Below are 21,966 nucleotides of genomic sequence, written 5' to 3'. Positions count from 1 at the left end.
GGCATTAACTGGTAAATAACATGACTGCGTGGGGGGGCAACATGTGCACTGTCCTGGGCTGTTTGTGTGCGCACACGTTGACCTTGTTACAGGGTCGGCTGGGTGGAAGTCGGCTGGTCCAAGATGGCAGTGCTCGTGGGGAGTACACGGCAGCAGCGTGGTTTGACAGCCGAGCCAGAAGTGATGGGCAGAGCAATGGTGCTCCCCGCTAATCGCACGTGGAGGAGCCCAGAGTGTTGAGGGGGACTTCCAACTGGTGGCGGAGGGCAGCAGCGCTCCCAGCAGGTTTGGAGGCACATTTTGGCAAAGTGGCCTTTTTATCGCACGGTAGTAATGAGAGTTCCTCACGGGGCAGTTCTTCCAGGATCATCTATTGGACCCACACCGGGTCCCGCAGTACTTACAGCAATGGGATGCATCAGCAGCGGCAATCGCTTCTCCACAGTAAGTCCCCTCAGTGGCGGAGGTCATCTGTGTCGGCCAGGCTGGAGGAGGCAGCAGGTGAGCATTGAAGGCTTGGTGGGCTGGTGCTTCTAAAGAATGGACCACATCAATGACCCCCACGAGGGAAGCACTGCTTTCTTCCAGCAGTTTCTGTCGGTTCACCCTCAATCACAGGCCTCACATGCATCCCGGATGAGTCACCTCACTTCCCTAGCGATCACCCTCGTCTCGGTCACGCAGTACCCCAAGGTAAGCCCAGTTGTCGCAGCCTTTTGCTAAGTATGTTTGCTAGAGGCTGGTAGTGTTTTCCAGGAAGACCATGGCCGGTTTGTACTTGGTGCAGTCACGGATTGCCTGGAACGCAAATGGATCCATTTTGTGTGCAGTACCATGAGTCTGTTTAGGTCTGAATTGATAACCTCAGCCTGAGTACAGATGACTGCCCCAAATCGCACATTTCCAGATCTCAAAGTGGGCTGGAACTTCTAGGTGTTGGGGTCAATATCCAGCTTTTCTATTCTGAGAAACTTCTCCATGGTTCTTTTAAATTTAAGCTAATTAAATTGTGATGCGCTTCATTTGAACAAACAAACTCAAACTACAAAGGATATACTACAGACTTTAATAAGGTTAGAACTTGCACACAAGGTTCAGTATCCCTTCTGGCTCCATGTGTGCTACTGCTTTAGATTGGGCCGGTGATTGGCAGGAAGTAGGTGGAGTCACCTTCCCAGGTTATCTCCCTGTAGGTACAGTGGGTTGTCTCCTGCAGTAGGCAGATAGGAATACAAACAGGCAGTCATTCACAGACCGTCCAGTGGTTGTATCACCACACAGAATTTCTACAGTAGTGCAACAAAAAAAAACTATACTCAAGAAAAGAGAATACAAAAGAGAAAACAAGAAGGAAGTGTAAACAAACTGTGCAATACAGAAAATAAATATTCAATAATAAATAATGTACCAAGAGTCCTTAAATGAGTCTCTGATTAAGCTTGTTGTTTAAGAGTCTGATAGTGGGGGTAGTAACTATTCCTAAACCTGGTGCTGTGAGTCTTGTGGCATGTCTAACTCTTTCCTAATGGCAGCAGCAAGAACAGAATGTCTCCTGGTGTGGATCCTTGATGATTGTTGCTGCTGTTGGACAACAGCATTTCATGTAAAAAATTTTTCTCTGATGGGGAGAGTTTTGCCTGTGATGTACTGGGCTGTATCCACTACCTTTTGCAGGGCTTTCCGCTCAAAGATATTGGTGCCCCCATACCAGGCCATGATGCAGCCAGTCACCACACATCTGTAGAAGTTTGTCAAAGTTTTCAACATTATACCAAACCTCAGCAGAATCCTGAGGAAGTAGGCATTGACATGCTTTCTTTAGGATGACATTTGTCTGTGTCCAGGAAATGTCCTCCGAAATAGTGACTCTCAGGAATTTAAATTTGCTCACCCTCTCAAGCTCTGATCCCCCAATGATAACTGGTTTTACTCCTCCTGCAGTTTACAATCAGCTCCTTGGCTTTGGTGACATTGAGTGCAAAGTTGTTGTTGGTGCACCATTCAACCCAGTTTTCAATCTCTCTCTTGCATGGTGACTCATCACTTTCTTTTATGCAACCCACTACCGTGGTATTGTCAGCAAATTTGTGGATTGCTTTATTGCCATACTGTGCCACACAGTCATAGATGAAAAGTGAGTAGAGCAGGGGTAAGAACACAGCCCTGTCGTGCTCTGGAACTGATGGAGATTGTGGAGAAGTTCTTACCAATTGTCACTGATTGTGGTCTGGAGGTGAGGAAAACCAGGATCCAATTACACAGTGGGACTTTGTGACACAGTACTTGGAATTCAATTTTGAGAGGGTGATCGAACTATAGTTGATAAACAGCATCATTGTTTTCCAGGTGTTCCGGGGCTTTGTATAGATCCAGTGAGATGGTGTCTGCCACAGACCTGTTGCTATGAAAGGCAAATTGGAACGTATCCATGTCGCCACTCAGACAGAAGCTGATTTGCTTCACCATCAGGTTCTCAAAATGATTAATAACTGTAGATGTGAGTGCCACTGGTTAGTCGTTGTTTAGATAGGTTACCACACTCTTCTTGGACACAGATACAATTGATGCCTTTTTGAACCAGGTGGTACCATGCCCTGCAGGAGCAAGATTTTGAAGATATCCATGAATATATTGGCAAGTTGGTCATCATAGCTTTTAAAAAAATCTGCTGGATATTCCTTCTAGACCAGATGCTTTCCTTGAATTTACTCTTCAAAAAGCAGTCCACACATCATCCTTGGATACTGACAGTAGAGGATCATCAGGGGACACGGATGTGCGCAGTGGCTCTTCCTAGTTTAGGTGGTAAAATTGGAAGGCAAGTTTCCTGTCTCCTATTACACTGGATTTGGTTTTGTAGCTCCAAATATCATTTAGGCTCTGCCACAGCTATTGGGTATCCTTCGTTGTTTCCATTTTTGTCCAGAATCTCCACTTCGCCTGGAAAGTAGGTTGTATCAGCTTCTTGTGTAGTGTTCTGATTCTCCAGACTATGCCTGTGATATGGCTCTTAGCAGGTTTTAGATTTCATTGTTCATCCAGGGCTTCTGATTAGGGAAACCCTAAACAATGAGACACACTCATCAACAAATTCTTTAATAAAGTCTGCCATGACCCTGGTACAATCAATCAGGTTGTCAGCTGAGTTCTTGAACAATCCACTAAATGCTCAAACACCATAATTTGCTTACTGATGCTTAGATGGGATCCATCAGGAATCTAGCAGATCATTTATGAGAATTGACTTACTGGGTTGAGACAACATTTAAGTACAATGGTGGATTTGTATGAGCCACTCTCTCACTATTTCTGCCCTATAACAATTAATTTCCATTTACTGGCTTAATTTTTTTTTTCATTTGCATGGTCAATATAACAACACAACTCTTTTTACAAAAATGTTCAAGCATACGGATATTTTCTTGACATCAGATAAAAACTGAAAAACAATGTAATATGATTTGGCAGGTATTGATCCATCTTAAGGCATTTAATTTTTGGCTAGCAACATGCTTGACCTTGGATGGCTGGAAGTTCTTGGAAAATGTAATATGTTACAATGATTAATGGCAGAATTAAATTTTGCTAGTTCAGACAACAGAAAATATGTTTCTTAAGTTGTCCCAGAGCCATACAAGCTTTTGAGTGGCAACAAAAAAATGTTTACTCAGAAAGATTAATTTTCTTTAAAGAGTGCTAAAAGTAGATATAGCTGAGGTTTTGCTGTGAGTGAGCGGCTGAAGAAATCGATACAACCAAGGGTATTTTCTAAATAAAAACCCATGATTAAATATTCCTCCTAGATTGCCTTAACTACAACAGCATGAACACTGAATTTTCCACTTTTAGGTAACCACCACCCTCTCCATTTCTTTGATTTTTATCCATCTGCTCCTGTTCTCACTTTTCTCTCTAACATTTTCTTTTCCCCCTCTGCACCCACCCCAAGTAGTCTCCTCCTCTACCCATCTCTCTACCTTTCCTTTTTTTTTTATTGTCCAGCCACCTCACTGTCGTCCTCTTTCTACTTGATCCACTTCTCTTTTCAGTCTTGATGAAGCATCCCAGCCAGAAACATTGACTGATGTTATTTATCCACCTATGCTCTCTGATCAACTGAGTCCCTCCAGCTTCTCTTTGTTCACTCAAGATTCTAGCTGCTGCAGTTCTTGTGCTTCTCTTATCCCATTTACTTTGTCTTAGACTTAGTTTTGCAATGCCAAATTTGACTGGAGATTAATTGACTTGTTTACTGTTATGTGTTCCAAGGTACAGTGAAAACTTTGTTTGTGTGCTATCCAGGGAAATCAACCATTGTGCAGCACAGCATGTAGTGAAAGAATAAAAACATGTTACAATAGAACAAAAGTGTAGGTTATAATCCCACACAAAATGCTGGAGGAACTCAGCAGGCCAGGCAGCATCCATGGAAGGCAAAAGGTAGGATGCATATGGCCTGCTGAGTTCCTCGAATATTTTGTGTGGCACTCCAATTTTCCAGCATCTACCATCTCTGGTTCCCAGCAATGGGCTGATGTTCCAAAGACCTGAAAGGGTTTAAAAGAAGTGGCAAGTGAGATAGTTGATGCAATTATTTTAATTTTCTAAAAGTCCCTGGATTTGGGAAGGATTCTATTGGATTGTTGAATAGTGAATGACAAAAAGAAAGCAAGCAAGAAATTACATTTGTCAAAATAAAATGTTCAGAACTATTTTTTAAAGAAATTCAATCTAAACAGGCAAAGTCGACATGGTTTGTGAAATGGAAATTCCATTTTATTGCAGCTTCTTAAAAAAAGTGACATGATGTGGATAAAGGGGGAGTTGTACTTCGGTTTCCTTAAGGCGATTGTCAAAGGACCACCTCATCAAGTGCTGTAAATAAAACCTTGGTGCAGGAAATAACACATTGAATGGATAAAAGATTGGCTGTCTACCATGAATTAGAAAGTAAGCATAAATGTTTCTTTCCTCAGTTGGAAAAATTTAATGTTGTGTCTCAGGAATCAATGATGGGGTCTCAACTTCTTATAATTAATTTAAATGACCTGGCTGAAGCATTGTTGCTAAATTTACTAAGATGAGTTAGTTGCAAAGAAAACATAAGGAATCTATAAAAGATAAGTGGTGGACAAAAGGTCTGTTAAATACAGTATCGAAACAGTTAAATTGTCCATTTTGGCAGGGAAAATAATAAAACGCATACTAAATGATGAGAAACCGTGGAGCTGAGATGCAGAGGAATTAGCAATACTAGTGTATGATCTGTAAAACGTTAAATGTGCAGGAAAACAAGTAATCAGGAAAGTTGACTGAATGCTATCATTTATCATAACAGAAATTTAATAGATGAGCAAAGAGCTTTAAAGGGTACCAGTGAGACTGCATGCAGAGGACTATGCAAAGTATTGATCATGATATTAAGGTAAAATATTATTAATGCATTGGAAGTAGTTCAGATATTGTATTGCAAACTGATAGCTGGAATGTGTGCACAATCCAAAGTTAGCCAGGCTGGGTCTGTATCCACTGGAGTTTGGAAGTGTGAGATGCGACTTAACTGAAACATACAAATTCCTGAGGAAACTTTTCAGGGTGAATGTAGCGAGGATGAATTGTGTGAGAATGGTGAATTTTAGGCAAATATTTAAAGACAGGAGGATTACACATTTGACTAAAGGGTGTAAAAGCACTCAAAGACAGGCATAAAAACTGTTTCTTCCACAGCTATCAGGCTCCTGAATGATCCCATAAAGGTTCTCTCATGTTGTCCTTGCTTGGTGCTAATTGAGTTTTCCTTTTCATTTTAATCCTATTCTCTGAAAAATATGCTCTTTACATGGCTTAATGAATATTAGAGATAACTTGTTAGCCTGTTTACAGAAGAATTCTCCTCACTCTATGTGGTATTTTGTAATAAATAAAGTTAAGCTTAAAAGAGAGATCAGGCAAAAATCTTTCTCTGAAAAGTATTAGACTTTAGAACCCTCTCCCTCAAAGGGATGTGGTAGCAATCTTTAAATAACCTTAAGGTAGAGGCAGATTAGTTCTTGATGAGAATGAAAGTTTACCAGATATAGGAAGGAACATGAAATTGAAGTTACAATCAAATCAATCATGATCTTATTAAATGGTAGATCTGACTGGAGGAGCTACTTCTGCTCCTAATTCATGTGTTCATTCTTCCATGCATTAGAGGGGAAAAAAAACACAGAACTGCATGCAGAAATAAGACTCCATATAATTACTGTCACATAAATACAGAACTGAAAATGCTATAGGTTAAGTGGGTTTGTTGGAAGTCCGGACATTAAAGTTGGAGAGAAATTGACCTCCTAGTTTCTTAGTGATACAAATAAATACTGGAGATTCCATTGTCAAGTTTACTCTCTCCTTTCAATTTAATTACAATCCAATTGTAATATTATGGTAAATTTAATATTCATCTCAATATACTTACTTGTATCTTTTAAAAAATTGACAGGCTTACCATGGATCCTCATCAAAAAAGCAACAGGGAGGATAACTGGGGTCTCCCTCCCCACCATCAATGTGATATGTCCAGAATTGCAATACAAAGAGGGCTCGCAAAATCATTATGGACCCCTTCTACCCCACACAGCATCTTCCAGCTACTGCAGTCAGGAAAGAGATACAGAAGTATCAGAGCCAGAAGCACCAGGCTGAGAAATAACTTCTTCCCACAGGCAGTGAGATTGCTCAATGACTGACAAACTGCTCATATAAGCCCTCCGAGAATCTAGAATTATTGAAAAATATTTATTTATTTTTTAATATATGCACTGCATATAAATTGCTTGTAAATATGAGTGATATGTCCTTATTTGTGTTTGTGTGTTTTTGGACCAAGGACCAAAGAATGCCATTTCGTCTCATTGTACAATTGCATGATAATAATAAACTTGAACTATATTGGACTGTATGTTGTGAACAATGAATGTCACAGGAGATTAATCTTCTTGAGGAAGGAATGTCATTGGAAACATGCAGAATGAGCAAGCACTTGCTCCAGTACTCTCAGTTTAGTTCAATAATGCAGGGATAAATGGGGATACTAATGACAGTGCTGGACGTTCTATGCCATACTGTTTCGATGAACCCTGCAGGGTCATCAATAAAAAGAGGTGATGAATAGTCAATAATGGGTTAAACGTTGACAAGCCTTCTGAACGCAGTCTCTACCCCAAGCACAGGAGGGTTGATGATGCCAAAGACCAAGATGCTACCTTACTTCACAAAAATACCAAATGCTGCAAATCAAATGACATCACATGGTGTGATCAAGGACATGTGGACTTTTCCGACAACATGCCTGCATTCTTACCTCAGATAATAGAAATCTTAGTCTCACAATACCACAAGACATATTTGTCAAAAAAATCCAAAATAATGGTGAGCCAAGAGAGGGATGATGATGAAAGGCACAGAAAGAAGGACTCATGTGCAGTGCACACCAGAAGAATTTAATCTGACTGATATCTTAATAACATTGAGTGCTGGCATACCTCAATGTCTCATTGAGTTCAGTCTCTAACAACATTCATTATTATTGCATCAACGACTTCAGAACTTGCTGAGGTCTTGCAAATCAAAAACATTGGTTGTCTATATCAAAGGTTCAAAATCCAATTTTTGAAAAGAACTAATTGTACCTTCAATTATCACTCATAACATATTTTTGAACTCTTTCTGGGCTAATAAAGTCCAGATGCACAGCAAAAAGTATAAACTATACTACTGCTAAATTATTAAAGTGCCATAAAAATTGTTGCAAGACACAAATGGCAACATGGGCAGACTTCAAAATGTACACAAAGGATAGTTAATTGAAGTGCTGGCAGTATTGCAAGTTAATGTGGTGACAAGATAATGTTCAGACACATTTGCACTGATCAACTGATTGCTAATTGGCAATGCTAAGACATATATCCCCCACACATACTTGTAAAGCATGCATGGGCAACTAAATCAGTTTTCACCTTGGGTATAGTGTGTTTTATAAATGACTACAATTAACAATTGAAACATTTCTGTACACTCTTTAATGCAAAATAATAGGCCGTTACCTTCATTTGTGAATTGTAAATTGAAGGCATCTTTCTTACACAAGCCACATTTTACTCTGTATTTTTCAGGTTTATTTATTTGAAACCACCTGCTCCAAAACACACCCTTCATGAAATACTTTACTCACATGCTGTAAATAAAATTAGCTGCTTTGTTCAAAAGGCAAATGTTCCCTTTTTATTGCCAAGTATGTCATTTCTTTTCAAATGATTTAAGTGCCAGCTAAAACAGAACACTTTCAGCAGAACTGAATCTGCATTGAGCAACCATAAATTGTATGACCACTTCAATTGATCCACCAATACTATGACATTCCTTCCAGAATATAATTGGGAATACAAGCAAGGCAGTTGAATGGACAAAACTTTCCAAAAAAAAAACAAGCTCTTAAATACCTTCAGAACTGCAGTAATTCATTATTAGGTTAATAAACAATCATGATGTTTCTTAAAAAAATATCAATTTAATTACAATTTTCCATATTGTCTTTTTAACTTTAGAATTTCTGGTTTTGATCATTGCAAATAGTTAATAATATGATAAAACTAATACTCAGAATGAACAGTAAAAAGTTGTACTTTAAAGTCTGTCACATTTGTAAAGTCTAAAGTAATTTTTTTTAAGTATAAAGAATTTACATTACTGTGCAATTTTGAATATACTATTTTAAGTTATGTAGTAATCCATTTATTTTGAACAATTAACAGTGCAAAAAAGTTCACATTGAATAGGTATAAAAATGGCTATTACATGATCAGCTAATGAAGTGTCTCAATGTCCTTTCCCTAATCAAATCATCCTAATAGGAAAATATGGGGGGGGGGGGGGGGGGTGAGGGGTTTAAGTGCCCAATGGGTAACCAACCCACAGTTATCCATTGTGCTTTCCCCTTTGAATCAGAAAATATGTTTTCATCTCATTTAGAGGTAATTATTAATTCTTACCTGTACATTCTCTAATTCTGTCTTGTGCTCTCGTTTTAAGTACAAAAGAGCAGCGTGATATTCTGTTAATACAAGAAAAGTTAACTTATCTGAGTGAGTTAGATATGATAGAATGATAATTCATTGAATTATATCACTACATTTTTTCTTCAGAAAATGCAACCTAATATTTAATTATAACTACTTACAGATTCTAAGATTAACATTTTTTTTAAAAAGTTGTCATTTCTGCAAAACTGTGGCAGAATTCATTTGCACAGATGGTGTTGGAAGAAGGTAATGAACAAGAGAGAAATGCTGTTATAAAAAGTTTGCATAATTTAGAAAATAGTACTAAACTTTCCTAGATGCAAGAAGCTATTTTTTTTTAAACCATTCCCAATTCTTAAAGAAAAGCCATACCTCTGAACAGTTCAAATCATATCCAATTGCTCTTGGACAGTCACACAAAATAGATGACAAATTTTACTGAGACACATTCACTTTCCATTGATCAGATAATTCTGATGTTTTAAGTGAAAAGTAGCTGGATTGTTAGCCTGAAAAAATGGATTTAGAAATCTGCATTTCTCTTGAAGGAGGAATTATGGAGCATTTTCACTGATTCACTTCATCAAGATAATTTATGTACCATTCTCCTCATTTTGTTTGTGGTTTCTAATATTGATTGTGTCCTCCATCTTGATATACAACTGCTAATTTTTTGGAAACTTTTAAAATTTGCAGCTTATGGACCATTGATGGAATGAAATATTATTCAAAGTAATGTCTTGGAAGGGAATGAAGCAGAGAATGGAATCCAACCGCCCTCTGCTGGTAGTACAACTTACATTTTGTACAAAGAATGATGGTTTGTGATCACAAAATGGAACATCATATTTCCTGAAGACTTTATAACAGCATTTCTGCACAAAAACTTTGCACTAAAACATTAAAGTTTGCCAAATATCTAGCAATAAACATTTTTTTTTAAATATGGCACATGGATCAAGTGCAATGGAACTCTAAAGGTAAAAGTTCTATTAGTGTCACATAATACGACATTTAAAAATGTAACATACATGAAATTCTTTAACTTTTGTATATCATAAGGCAGACAGAGAGTCACAACTTTGTCCAGTGTCTTTACAGAAACCAAGTGTTCCAGAGCGCTCTCCCCTCCAAGTATTTACCAGGCCTAAGCCCTGCTTAGCTTCTGAGATCAGACAATCTCAGGCATATACAGGCTATTATGACAGTCTATGAGAGGGTCATTAAATAAAATTAGACTCCCAGCCACATCAGGAGATGTTGGTAAGAAACACGTTTTAAGAGTCTTCTGAGAGTGTAGGCATAGTTGGCTCGAGGTAACAAAGGGTTGGGTGAAAGTTTCTGCACAGATGTGCTCATTAGGAGCAGAGACAAGAGATGTCAAAAAAATTGAAATTGAATACAAAAACAAGGAGATTCTACTTCAGTTAAAGAGAAGAAATAAATCAAATACAAGATCCTGATGGGTCTTCTAGTGTGAATATATGAGTTGGTTGGATATTGGTGCGAGGTGACATCACCAGGCCAACATTGGTTGCTTGTTAATGTTTGTGAAACATAGTGAACTGTGCATCATAACTGTCCAGTTCCCACCTTCTCCTGGCTTTAGCTGGCAAAGTGCACCTTTCTTGAAGTTGCTAGGTCAACGTATAGAATGGCAAAAATGATTAAAGGAACAGATGAGTGTCCTTTCCCTTCACTACCCCCTCCCCCCCCTCCCCAACTCCCCACCTCCAGAGCTCTGCTCATAACCTGTAGGGGATCCCTAGACATGTGCTCTGCAGAGATTTCTGGCATTATGTGCAATATCTGGGGATGGGCCTGTCCGTGCCCAGCCAGGATGCTCTCAACTGGAGGATGACTTGGCATTACGTATGATTTCTAGCTCCCAAGGCCCTCTTCTTGACTTCCTGCTCAAGGTTAAGAAATGAAGATGAAGATTTGAGATATTTACCCTTCTTTTGACATTATAAACTTTTTAGAAGCCAGAGTCATCAACTTTTAGAGCAAGATTTTATTCTTTTAGACCAGGGATGGGCAACCATTCTTTAAAAACTCGCATTTCACCTTAAGTATTCCCTATGCCATAAGGGATTGCTTAAGGAGGTATTTGAGTGGGAAGTGAAGGTTTGAAAACCACTGTTTTAATCGTACCTAATTGACTCATTATGTGCACAGTTTTATTACTCAAAAGGAAATGGGCCAATGACAATTTTTCTCAAGCAAATTATTTCAGTAACTATTGGGTCTAGAGCAGTGGTTCTCAACCTTCCTTTCCCACTCAAATACTACCTTAAGCAATCCCTTACTAATCACAGAGCATTTATGGCCTAGGGATTACCTAAGGTGAACTGTGAATTTTAAAAAAAGTTTGCCCACCCTTGTTTTAGACTGTTCTTGTAGCTTTAAATTTTACATTAAAGTATCTTTATTTTACATTTTTTTTAAAATTGATACATCAGGTGATGCATACTGAGCCTATGTCTTTGATAGGTGAGTGTCTATTTATGAATATGGAGAGAAGGTTTCTGCGTGGGAGTGTCTAGAACAAGGGATTACTGATTATAAACAAGGTTCACTCATTTAAAATGGATAAAGCAGTTCTGAATCTTTAAAAATCTTCTTCAAGTGGGGCTGTAGCGATTTCTATCCATAAAAGGCCACTTGGACACTAGGTGGGGCTCTTGTTTGTAAAGTGTTTCAATTTAATTCACTACAAAGTCCAGAGAGAGTTTAACGATTTATCAATAAACAAAAGACTTGTAGTGATCTATTATGAAGTAATGTTACAATAACAACGAAAATGTAAGGATATCCATAGTAGCATTCAACAAAAAAAAAAATTCAAGCCTTAATCACTGTCCTAGTCTTTAACCACTCACCCCAGTTGCCAGGCTATCAAACTCTTGGGAGTTACACCCAAACTCCCACACCTGCGCCAATCGTGCCCAGTACGTGAAACCCACCACGCATCGCTAACTGTCCAGAGAGAACAGTGCATGCGCAGATGCAACATGGTGCTGGAAAGGGGCAGGGCCGACAGGAACAGCCACTAAAATGACAGCAACAACCGGACACAGCAGCCCTCTAATCCCGGGAAGCCACCAACATCTGCAGCCAATCCAACAAAGGCAGGCAATGCACTTATGGCCTCAACAATACTGGCCCATAATTATTATACTGAGACAATATCTCATATAATAATTACACCATTATACCTGTACAATCAATTATAAATAACAATCAAACCCACAACATTCAAATATTAGATAGATTTTTCTTTCTTCATTCTTCAAAAGGCAATAAATTCCATCTGCCATTTTTTGGCCCATTTTTCCTGTTGGTCTAGATCCCTCTGCAATTTTATGAAAGCCATCCTTGCTGCCCACAACACCCCCAATCTTAGTGCCATTAGCAAACTTGCTGATCCAATTTACCACACTATCATCCAGATCATTGGTAGAGCCAACAAACAACAATGGTCCCAGCACCAATCCCTGAGGCACACCGCTAATCACAGGCCTCCAGTCTGAGAAGCAACCATCCACTACAACTTTGTCTTCTCCCATTCAGCCAACTTCAAATCCAGTTTACAACCTCTCCATGGATACCTAGTGTCTGAACCTTCTGAACTAACCTCCTATGTTGGACTTTGTCAAAGACCTTACTAAAGTCCAAGACAACATCCACAACCTTTCCTTCAACTACTTTCTTGGTAATCTCCTCGAAGAACTCTATAAGATTCGTTCAACATGATCTACAACACACAAAGCCATGCTGACTATCTTTAATCAGTCCTTAGCTGTCCAAATACTTGTATATCCAATCTTTCAGAACACCCTCCAATAACTTACCCACTACTGATGTCAGACTCACCGGTTTGTAATTTTCTAGTATACTTTTGGAGTCTTTTTTAAACTACAGAACACCATGAGCATCCTCCAGCACCTCACCCATGGCTAGTAATGTGGGCTCTATTCATGAAGTCGGAGGAGTACCATTTGAAATCTTGGAACCTGTATTGGAGCAGTGTACCATGATCAGCTATATCACATAGAGAACTGCAAACCAGTGTTTGTTGAAGAAACCAATAATCTGTGGTTAAGACACTGTCAGTCAGACTTAAAAACCCAGGACTGAAATGGTCTAATATCAGATGCAACAAACTTTGCTTTCTACAGGAGACCGAGGAACTTTGACGTCCAAATTAATTTTTTTTTGTTGGACCTTACCCACTACTCAGACTACAGACTTTACTGGTCCAGAATGATGATAAAGATCACTCTTTTTCAAGGCTATGTGCTGATAAACTGGATTCGAAATTGGCTGAATGGGAGAAGACAGAGAGTGGTAGTGGATGACAGCTTCTCAGATTGGAGGTCTGTGATTAGTGGTGTGCCTCAGGGATCCATGCTGGGACCATTGTTGTTTGTTGTCTATACCAATGATCTGGATGATAACGTGGTAAATTGAACCAGCAAGTTTGTTGATGACACTAAGATTGGGGGTGTTGTGGACAGCGAGGGAAGCTTTAAAAAAAAATTGCAGAAGGATCTAGACCAACAGGAAAAATGGGCCAGAAAATGGCAGATGGAATTTAATGCAGACAAGTGTGAGGTGTTGCATTTTGGAAGGACAAACCAAGGTAGGACATACACAGTAAATGATTGGGCATTGAGGAGAGCAGAGGAGCAAAAGGATCTGGGGATATGGATATACAATTACCTTTAAGTGGAATCACAGGTAGACAGGGTTGTAAAGAAAGCTTTGGCATTTTGGCATTTATAAATCAAAGTATTGAGTATAGGAGTTGGGATGTTATGGGGAGGTTGTGTAAGACATTGGTGAGGCCAAATGTGGAGTATTGTGTGCAGTTCTGGTTACCACACTATAGGAAGGATACTAGAAAGACTGAGAGAGTGCAGAGAAGATTTACTAGGATGTTGCAGGGCCTTCAGGAAAAGATTAAACAGGTTAGGACTTTATTCCTTGGAGTGCAGAATAATGAGGGGAGATTTGATGGAGGTTTACAAAATTATGAGGGGTATAGATTAGGGGAGATAAATACAAAATAAATACATGGCTTTAGGGTGAAAGGGGAAAGGTTTAGGGGGAATCTTCACTCAGAGTGGTGGGAGTGTGGAACATGGTGCAATATGTCATGGAAAATGCAGCCTCACTCTTAAGTTTTAAGAATAAATTGGATGGGAGAGGTATGGAGGGTTATGAAAGGGTGCAGGTTAGTGGGACTAACGGAGTAATGTTTTGGCATAGACTAGAAAGCTGAGTGGCCTGTTTTTTGTGCTGTAGTGTTCTATGGGTCTATTTTGAATAACTCAAATGCACTGTTCAAATAACAACATCATCTTTGGAAAATAAACAATCTTTGATCCAGAGTACACTTTCAACTTTGAGTTACAATGTCAATGAATAAGCCTCAGATCTTTCTCAGACAGAATAGACACAGCTTTCCCTTTTGGTGATGTTAATAATGTAAAATCCATGAAATCCATGGTCTGTAGTGAGGCTGGCTAAGTGGCAATTGAATATTTGGCAAGGCCGGTACCACATCAATCATCCCACTTTTGGATTTTACATGAGGTACATCTTTAGCATGTAATTTGGCTTTCTTTTTTCAGCATTCTGCTCCTCACAGGAAAAAATTTGACCTCTCAGAACAAGATTTTGAAGGAGTTTTATCTGATCCTCATGATTTTAAAAATGAGTCCCTTTCATCTTTCCAGCACCTCTTTTCTAAGTTTGGTCCAAATGACATTGTTTTTTCATACTCATAACACCATGGCATTTGTAGAATGCTTCTGTAAAGAAACTGGCTGATTCCACTCATGGCTCCTACAGATCTTTTCAATTAGAACTGCAGCCTTTTCAGCCACTCTGGCTTCTATTGCCTTTTCCTGCAATTCCAGATCCAATTTTGCAACTTCCAATTCAGTATCATTTTCTGACCGTTTATTTTGAAGTCTTTTATTAGGTTCTCTCTCTGTATTCAATTCAATGAGAAAGTAATTCTCCCATTATCTTCTGAGAAGTTAGTAACTTGGCCTGGAGTGAAAAGAACATGTGATGCATTGGTACTTCTGCTTTCAGCCCTGCTGTAGTAAACTCGAAGTGTCTGAATTTCTTCATCTTTCTACTTACATTGCTGAAATGCAATATCTTTCTTTCTGCATCATTATTAGCTGGCTCATCAAGGTACATACTTGATTGTTTTCTGTCGTCAGCTGTCTTGTGTTATTAACCAATGACTTGTTCTCTTTCAAAAGAATGAATCTCCTCTTCCAATGGTTTGCATCTTGATGAGGCTGAATTCCTTTCCTCTATAACTGAAATCATTTCTTCACCAGTTATTCTTTTCTTCTGCTCTCTGGCTTTGGCTATTCTATCTATAATTAAATCTCCATTCTTGTCAACTGCTCTTTGGTCTTTTGATCACTTCCAAAACTGAAGAATCATTAGATTCATTCCCATTTTTCTGAAAATCAGTTTTGTTCTCAAGTGCAAAGTTATAATCTTTCTGGTTACTGTTTTTGTGATTATCCATTATTTCCAAGTCCTTTTTCAACATTTTGTCCTCTGAAGGCAGTTGCACCAATTTTGCAGTCAAATGCTCCTTTATTCCATCATGAAGTTTTCTGTGTTCACCAGCATTGCAGCAAGCTGTGCAATTTTATTAACTGACCTTGTCTACTGTAGCCTCTGGGCTACAGAAGCTACTTTCAGATTTGTTCTCAGTCGTTTTAGTTTTATAGGAATAATCACCAGAATGATTTTCATTATTTTCACACAGCTGACTTCTTCAGAAGTGCCTTTCTTATTTAGTCTTTTTTTGCAATGTTGACTGTTATTTAAACACATGCTCTGAATAGAAGTTCCCCAGAATCTCAATGTAAACAGAAGAAACATCTATTTTCTGCCTTTTATTTACTTTTGTTCTCTCTGTTTCAGATATGAAAGGTAACTCAATACAATAATGGCCATCGACTCACTTGGTAGATTTTGAGACTAAATCAAAGAACTGTTTGCCTTCTTTTGAAGTTCTTGGTCATCATGGAGGCACTCAGGAAACTCAGTCCTGAACTGCTGTACCTACAGCTCCTCAAGTTTAACAACCAATATCCCATTGACACTTGTCACGAATGGTCCATTAGTCATCTAACCAAGCATAGTGTTGACAGTGTAAGGTCCATCTCCCACACTTCATATTAAATATAATGGTTCCAGAACCTTTGGTACATCTGAGCCAATCAGCATTTCTATATCAGAGCCGATTTCAGGTAGATGAACATTCCTCAGATGAGACCACCGATCAATATTGTTTTGATGTGGGATGTTTCCTTTGAACAGAGATATACCCTTCTGAGTGCATATGACTGGAACATCACTAAAACCACTGTTGTCCAGTCCAGCAAGCTCCAAGCCTGAAACAATGCTTATTTCAATAATATTCCTTTGACCTATAGTTATCAATAGAATCCTTGACCTCCTTCCATGGAGATTACGCTTATTCATTAGCCCGACTATGCAAAATGATGCAGTGCTACCTGGATGAAGAAATGCATATGTATGCTCTGTTGCATTTCCCCTCCTGGCCTTGACTTGTGTTGGAACCAAGGAGTTAAGTAATCATGGAAAAGTACAAGAATGTCAGAGTAAAACAAAATGGATAAACCACTTTAGTAGGAATGATGAGTCATAAGGATACACGGGAGGTGTTGATTGGGACAGAAGATTATTGCCCAGACGAGAACAAAGAAATAATTAAAAATATCTGGGGTATGGATTGACTTCTGATCAAAACAACAGGATGTTCTGGCCTTGGGGATTAAGAAAGGAGGTCTACACCATAGATAATTGCAGAGCAGGAAATTGCTTGAGATAAATCTTATGCAAGGAGTCTATAAAAAAAAAGCCAACTCTTGGTCAATGTAACAATGTTGATCTATATAAACAGAAAAGACTGGACAGTAGGAGTCAGTCTTGGGAAATAGTTCACCGAGAAGGTGACCTATGAACTAACGACTGAACCAGAGCTCTGTTAAGCTTTATTCTTGTGCTATGTAATAAACTGATTGTGAAATTAAATACCTTCTCCTATCACTTCATTCAACGAGCACGCTGGACTCAGCCGACACATAGACCAAATTGAAGGTAGGGTAAAGCCAGAGTCCAACACTTGTCCAGGCACTATTGAGAGTTTGCAGTTATCCTCCCTGGCCCCAGTAAGATCACTTGACTGAACTGAGGCTACAGCCCTGTTTTTAGCTGCTTCCTTTGTTTCTAGTTGCTCATTTTCTGTTTCTTTCTTTCATTGGTGGATATGCAGCATTCTGGTCACTTCCTGCAGTTTTTGCTGATGAATCCTTTACACAGAAGCCAAAACATACTCCATTTTCTTTTTGAAAAGCGATTTTCGCACTATATGCCCTCCTTTCCAACTGTGGATGCATCTCCAAAGCACGGCCACCTCCACAGAAGAAAGAGTTCTTCACAACAGGCAAACTCTCCTTTTCTTCAGTTCATTTATTATTTTCCCTATCCACAACTGTCACCATGGTAGCAAGGATACTTGCTTTAAATCTGGGATGAGGCAGTGAGTTGGACCTCCTTACATCTTTGTTCATTGTTGGAGTATCTTCGATATCTCCAAATACCGGCTCTGTTGCAATCCTTACTTACCTTTCAAGGAAATCCACCGTATCGTTAAAGGTCACCTTTTGGTTGTTTTCCCTCCTGGAATTGACAGACCACAGTTCTCTGCATATCCCTTAGTCGGTAGGGCAACTTCCTTATGATGATTAGCATATTAGCAGGCATGTTAAGCTCATGCATGTAGTTGATATCTTCCTTGGCATTACAACATCCTCAGACAGAGGGTGTATACTTGTAGAGCCCTTGTGTCTTCCAATTTTTTAATCAACAACCATGAAAGAGCTTTCTCCATATAAGCTCTAGCAATTCTATGCTCGTTAACAAAATGCTCCTGTAGTAAAGACTTAGCCGTCGTGAATCCTCTGTCTGAGGCTATACGTTGGCAACTCCTTACAAGTTCCCTTGGCTGTCCTCTTGTGTACTGTTCCAGATAATAGACAATCTCTGTGGTTTTTGTTCTTACATTCAATACTATGTTCAAAGGATTTAATAACTGTTTGGTACTGAAGTAGGTCACCATTAAATACTTGAACCTCCTTCTTGGGCTTGAAGAGAAACACTGTAGCTGAATTAATGATACAGTGATTTCATTTTGTCTTTTCATGACCGAGAATATGTTGCTCTGTTCATCATTGCTTCTAGCAGGTAATGGAGCTGGAGATGTCACTTGATGCTCGTCTGGAGTGTCGATGGAGCGGTGGTGAGAGATTGGATTTGAGCTACAGTTCTGTCTGCAGTTGTTATTATGGTTTTTTTGTGGTTTGGTAACATTGTGCTTTGGGAGCATTTGTGCATGTGAATGAATGTCTGGTAACTGTGATACAAAAGGATCTGTCTTAGCATTAAGTGGTTTCTTTTCCTCTTGTCCTTTCTCAAAATACAACTCCATAACATCAGTCACTTCAGATGCTACTTTGAACACTGGATCCTAGTCCCCTCACTTTGGCCACAATAGCAGCAATGTTTGCATCCAGCTCCAGCTGCTCCTCTTTTCCCCGCCTTAAGTGCTCTTCCTCTTGTTCTTCCAAGGCATATTTATCCTTAAGCAATTTTTGTTGTGTAACAAGAACAGCCACAGCAGCCTGGGGCTTTAAATATTTCACTGGAAACTCTGGAGTTTGATCCAGAAGAACTTGGTTTGCTTCTCCTGCTTCCAACATTTGACACACTGTCACCTGGTTGTATTTCATCCTGCCTGTTAGATGTTACTTTAATACTTGACTCTTCCCTCAGTTGGAATTGCACACCCTTTGCATCTTCATCCTCTTCACTGTTATTTTGTGACACAGTCATTATTTTGTGATACAGTCATTTCCAAGTTGCTGACTGTAAATTCAGTCAATGACTTCTGATCTGGTTTTAATTGCGCGTCAGCAGCGATGTCATCAGCAGCGGCGGAGGTGGGAGTGGCCATTATGCACATCTTCATCTAACCGTCTGCCAAGCTCGAGCACCAAGCACACACATACGAGCACAAAATCAATAGTCCCCAATGGACAAGTGGCAGCACCTCCAAACTGTGTTCTAACTAAATAAATACATAGAGTCCACAAGCATAATCCCACCACTTCTGATGGCTGTGATGTGCTGCTACCAACAAGTGAATTTCTACTCTGGCTGAAGTCAATAATATCACTGTTTTGCAGGAAATGGCTCTACCAACATGTCTATTTGATATTCTGCTCTAGGATTCGAAGCCCTGGATCTCTCTACAGCTGATACTCGGACCGATGGAGGATTACTGTCAGTAGCCTGCTCTCAGTATTTCTAATGAAGCTGCCATGGAGGAAATTAAACCATAAAGAAAAAGATTTCTCATTTTATTCGCTTCACCATGATTCTTATTTTAGAATAGATTTGTTTTTAGTATCAGCACAATTACAAGGTTGAGTTTTTAAGGCTGAATATAAGTCTCGGATTTTGTCTGAGCATTCCTTGTTATTAATTACCTGTACTGCTTCAGAGAGAATAGAGAATGTTTATCGTTGGCGATTTAATTATTTTTGTTGAAAGATCCTGACTTTTGTAAATTTATAAGGGATCAAATGCAATTTGATCAGTTGTGTGGTCCGCTGTTAGACAGAAGCAAACACACAAAACCAAAGAGATTTGTACAACAGGCTTTAATCGGCAAAGACATCACAGAGCAGGGCTGGCTATACTGCTGTAAACTCTGAGTGAGGCTTCGGAGGGCCGGCTCAGGCTTATATCCCAGAGGGTGATTGACACCTGACCGGGTGGGGCTTGATCTATTCAGGTCGGCTGATTGACAGCCGGCCAGGTGTTGTCCTGTCCCCCATACTCTCCTGCAGCTACGGAGGTTGCTCTCTGCAGTAGGTCAGTGGTGTACCACCACGTTGATAGTAAATTTGTTTTATGGGATGCTTTGAAAGCTTATTTACGAGGACAAATTATTAGTTATTCTGTTAAAATTAAGAAACGACAAATGACTGAGATTAGCAAATTGGAAAAGGAGATAGAGATAGAGACATAACGAAACTTTATGGAAGATTGTCTAGTTAATTTGAAATTACAGTATAATTCATTAGAAATGTATATATTTGAGAAATTATTACAGAAAACTAAACAGCGATATTATGAACTGGGAGAGAGAGCTCAAAGTATTACTATGCCAGCTAAAAACGGAACAGCTTCTACAACAATAAATGCTATTAGAGTTGACTTGATGATTATATATGTACCTCAAAAAATTAATGTTGAGTTTTGTATGCTTTATGAGAAATTGCATACTTCTGAAGTATTGGAAGATGAAATCAAAATTGAAATTTAAAAAAACATAAAAAAATCAGATTTAACTCTACCTTCTTTGAAATTAAGGAATTAGATACTTCCCTTTCTATAAAGAATTGACAGAAGCACTTCGGCCTATGCCAAGTCTCCAGATGATGATGGATTTTGGAATTTATAAGGAATTTCAGTATTTATTAATTCCTCTATTGATGAAGGTTCTGGATCAAGCAGTGAAGACTGGGTCTTTTCTGGATTCCTTTTCTAAAGCAATTATTACTGTTATTCTTAAGAAGGATAGGATCCCTTAAAAGCAGGATCCTATGGACATATTTATTTGTTAAACATGGATTATAAATTTGTAGCCAAGGTTCTGGTTAATAGATTGGCTAAGTACTTACCCAATTTGATTCATGTAGATCAAGTGGGCTTTATTAAGAATCGTTATTTAGCAGAAAATGTTGTTATGTTGATTTCTTTAGTTAGTACTTCTCGGGAGCAATGTGATCAACCAATGGGAATTTCTCAATGCAGAAAAGGCCTTTGATAGAGTAGAATGGAGTTTTTTGTTCAAAGTTTTGAAAAAGTTCAAGTTTATGCCTTTTTTTATAGGTTGGATTAAGGCTTTATATAAAAATCCTACTGCTAGAGTGGTGACAAATGGACAGGTGTCTTTACCTTTTGTGTATTCTAGATCGACTAGACAGGGCTGCCCTTTGTCACTAGCTTTGTGTGCATTAGTTATTGAACCTCTAGCTCAGATGATTAGACAGGACAGTACTATTAAATGTATTAAGGTGAATTCTGATGAATACAAGATAAATTTATTTGCTGATGATGTTTTGATATATTTAACAAGGCTTTTCAATCTTTGGGGAATTTGTATAAACGATTGGAGCAGTAAGGCAAGGTATCTGGATATAAAATTAATTGAGAAAAAAGTGAAATTATGCCTTTAGCTGAAAAGGATTATTCACTTTGTAGACAATATTAAATAAATTGAGTTTGGAGTTAAAATTAGATAAATTTAAAATTACTTGTTTGTGATTGGCTTTTGCTGTGGCAAGGAAACGTCTTGCAATTACTTGGAAAAACAAGACTAATTTGTGTATTCAAAGATGGCATGGTGAAATGAGATCTTCCATTCCTTTGGAAAAAAATAACAATTTACAAAATATTTATACCTTTTTTGATAAAACTTGGACCCTGTATATAAATATATAAAATTTAATCATTACTATCTCCTCCCCCCCCATACATTGATGGCGTTGTTCCAAACCATGGCAAATAATTGAAGAGTATTATGTTAGTTGATCTCTTCTTTTTTTCCTCTTTCTCTAGTGGTAGTTTAGAGAGGGGTTGGGAGTTATATTGGATAAAATATTATGTATTGGCTTGTATTTTAATTATGATTTATTATGATTCATAAATAAAATTTTCAAAAAAAAGATGTTCTTTCTAATGACATGGTGATTTGGTTGGAAAC

General features: G+C 38.6%; 1 protein-coding gene across 10 annotated transcripts in view; it reads right to left on the bottom strand.

Moving 5' to 3' along the window:
• Positions 1–21,966, bottom strand: part of LOC138753515 (formin-like) — a 395,939-nt gene that overhangs the window by 286,819 nt on the left and 87,154 nt on the right. For all 10 annotated transcript variants that reach the window (XM_069916622.1, XM_069916621.1, XM_069916624.1 and 7 more), the window contains one exon: positions 9,033–9,094. In XM_069916622.1, the coding sequence (XP_069772723.1) occupies positions 9,033–9,094 (62 nt within the window). The remainder of the gene's footprint in view (positions 1–9,032; positions 9,095–21,966) is intronic.

Source organism: Narcine bancroftii, chromosome 2 (genome assembly GCF_036971445.1).
Source record: "Narcine bancroftii isolate sNarBan1 chromosome 2, sNarBan1.hap1, whole genome shotgun sequence".
In the NCBI taxonomy this organism is placed as follows: Eukaryota; Metazoa; Chordata; class Chondrichthyes; order Torpediniformes; family Narcinidae; genus Narcine; species Narcine bancroftii.
Note: the sequence above shows the minus strand (reverse complement) of the source record. Positions and strands in the feature narration are given on the sequence as shown.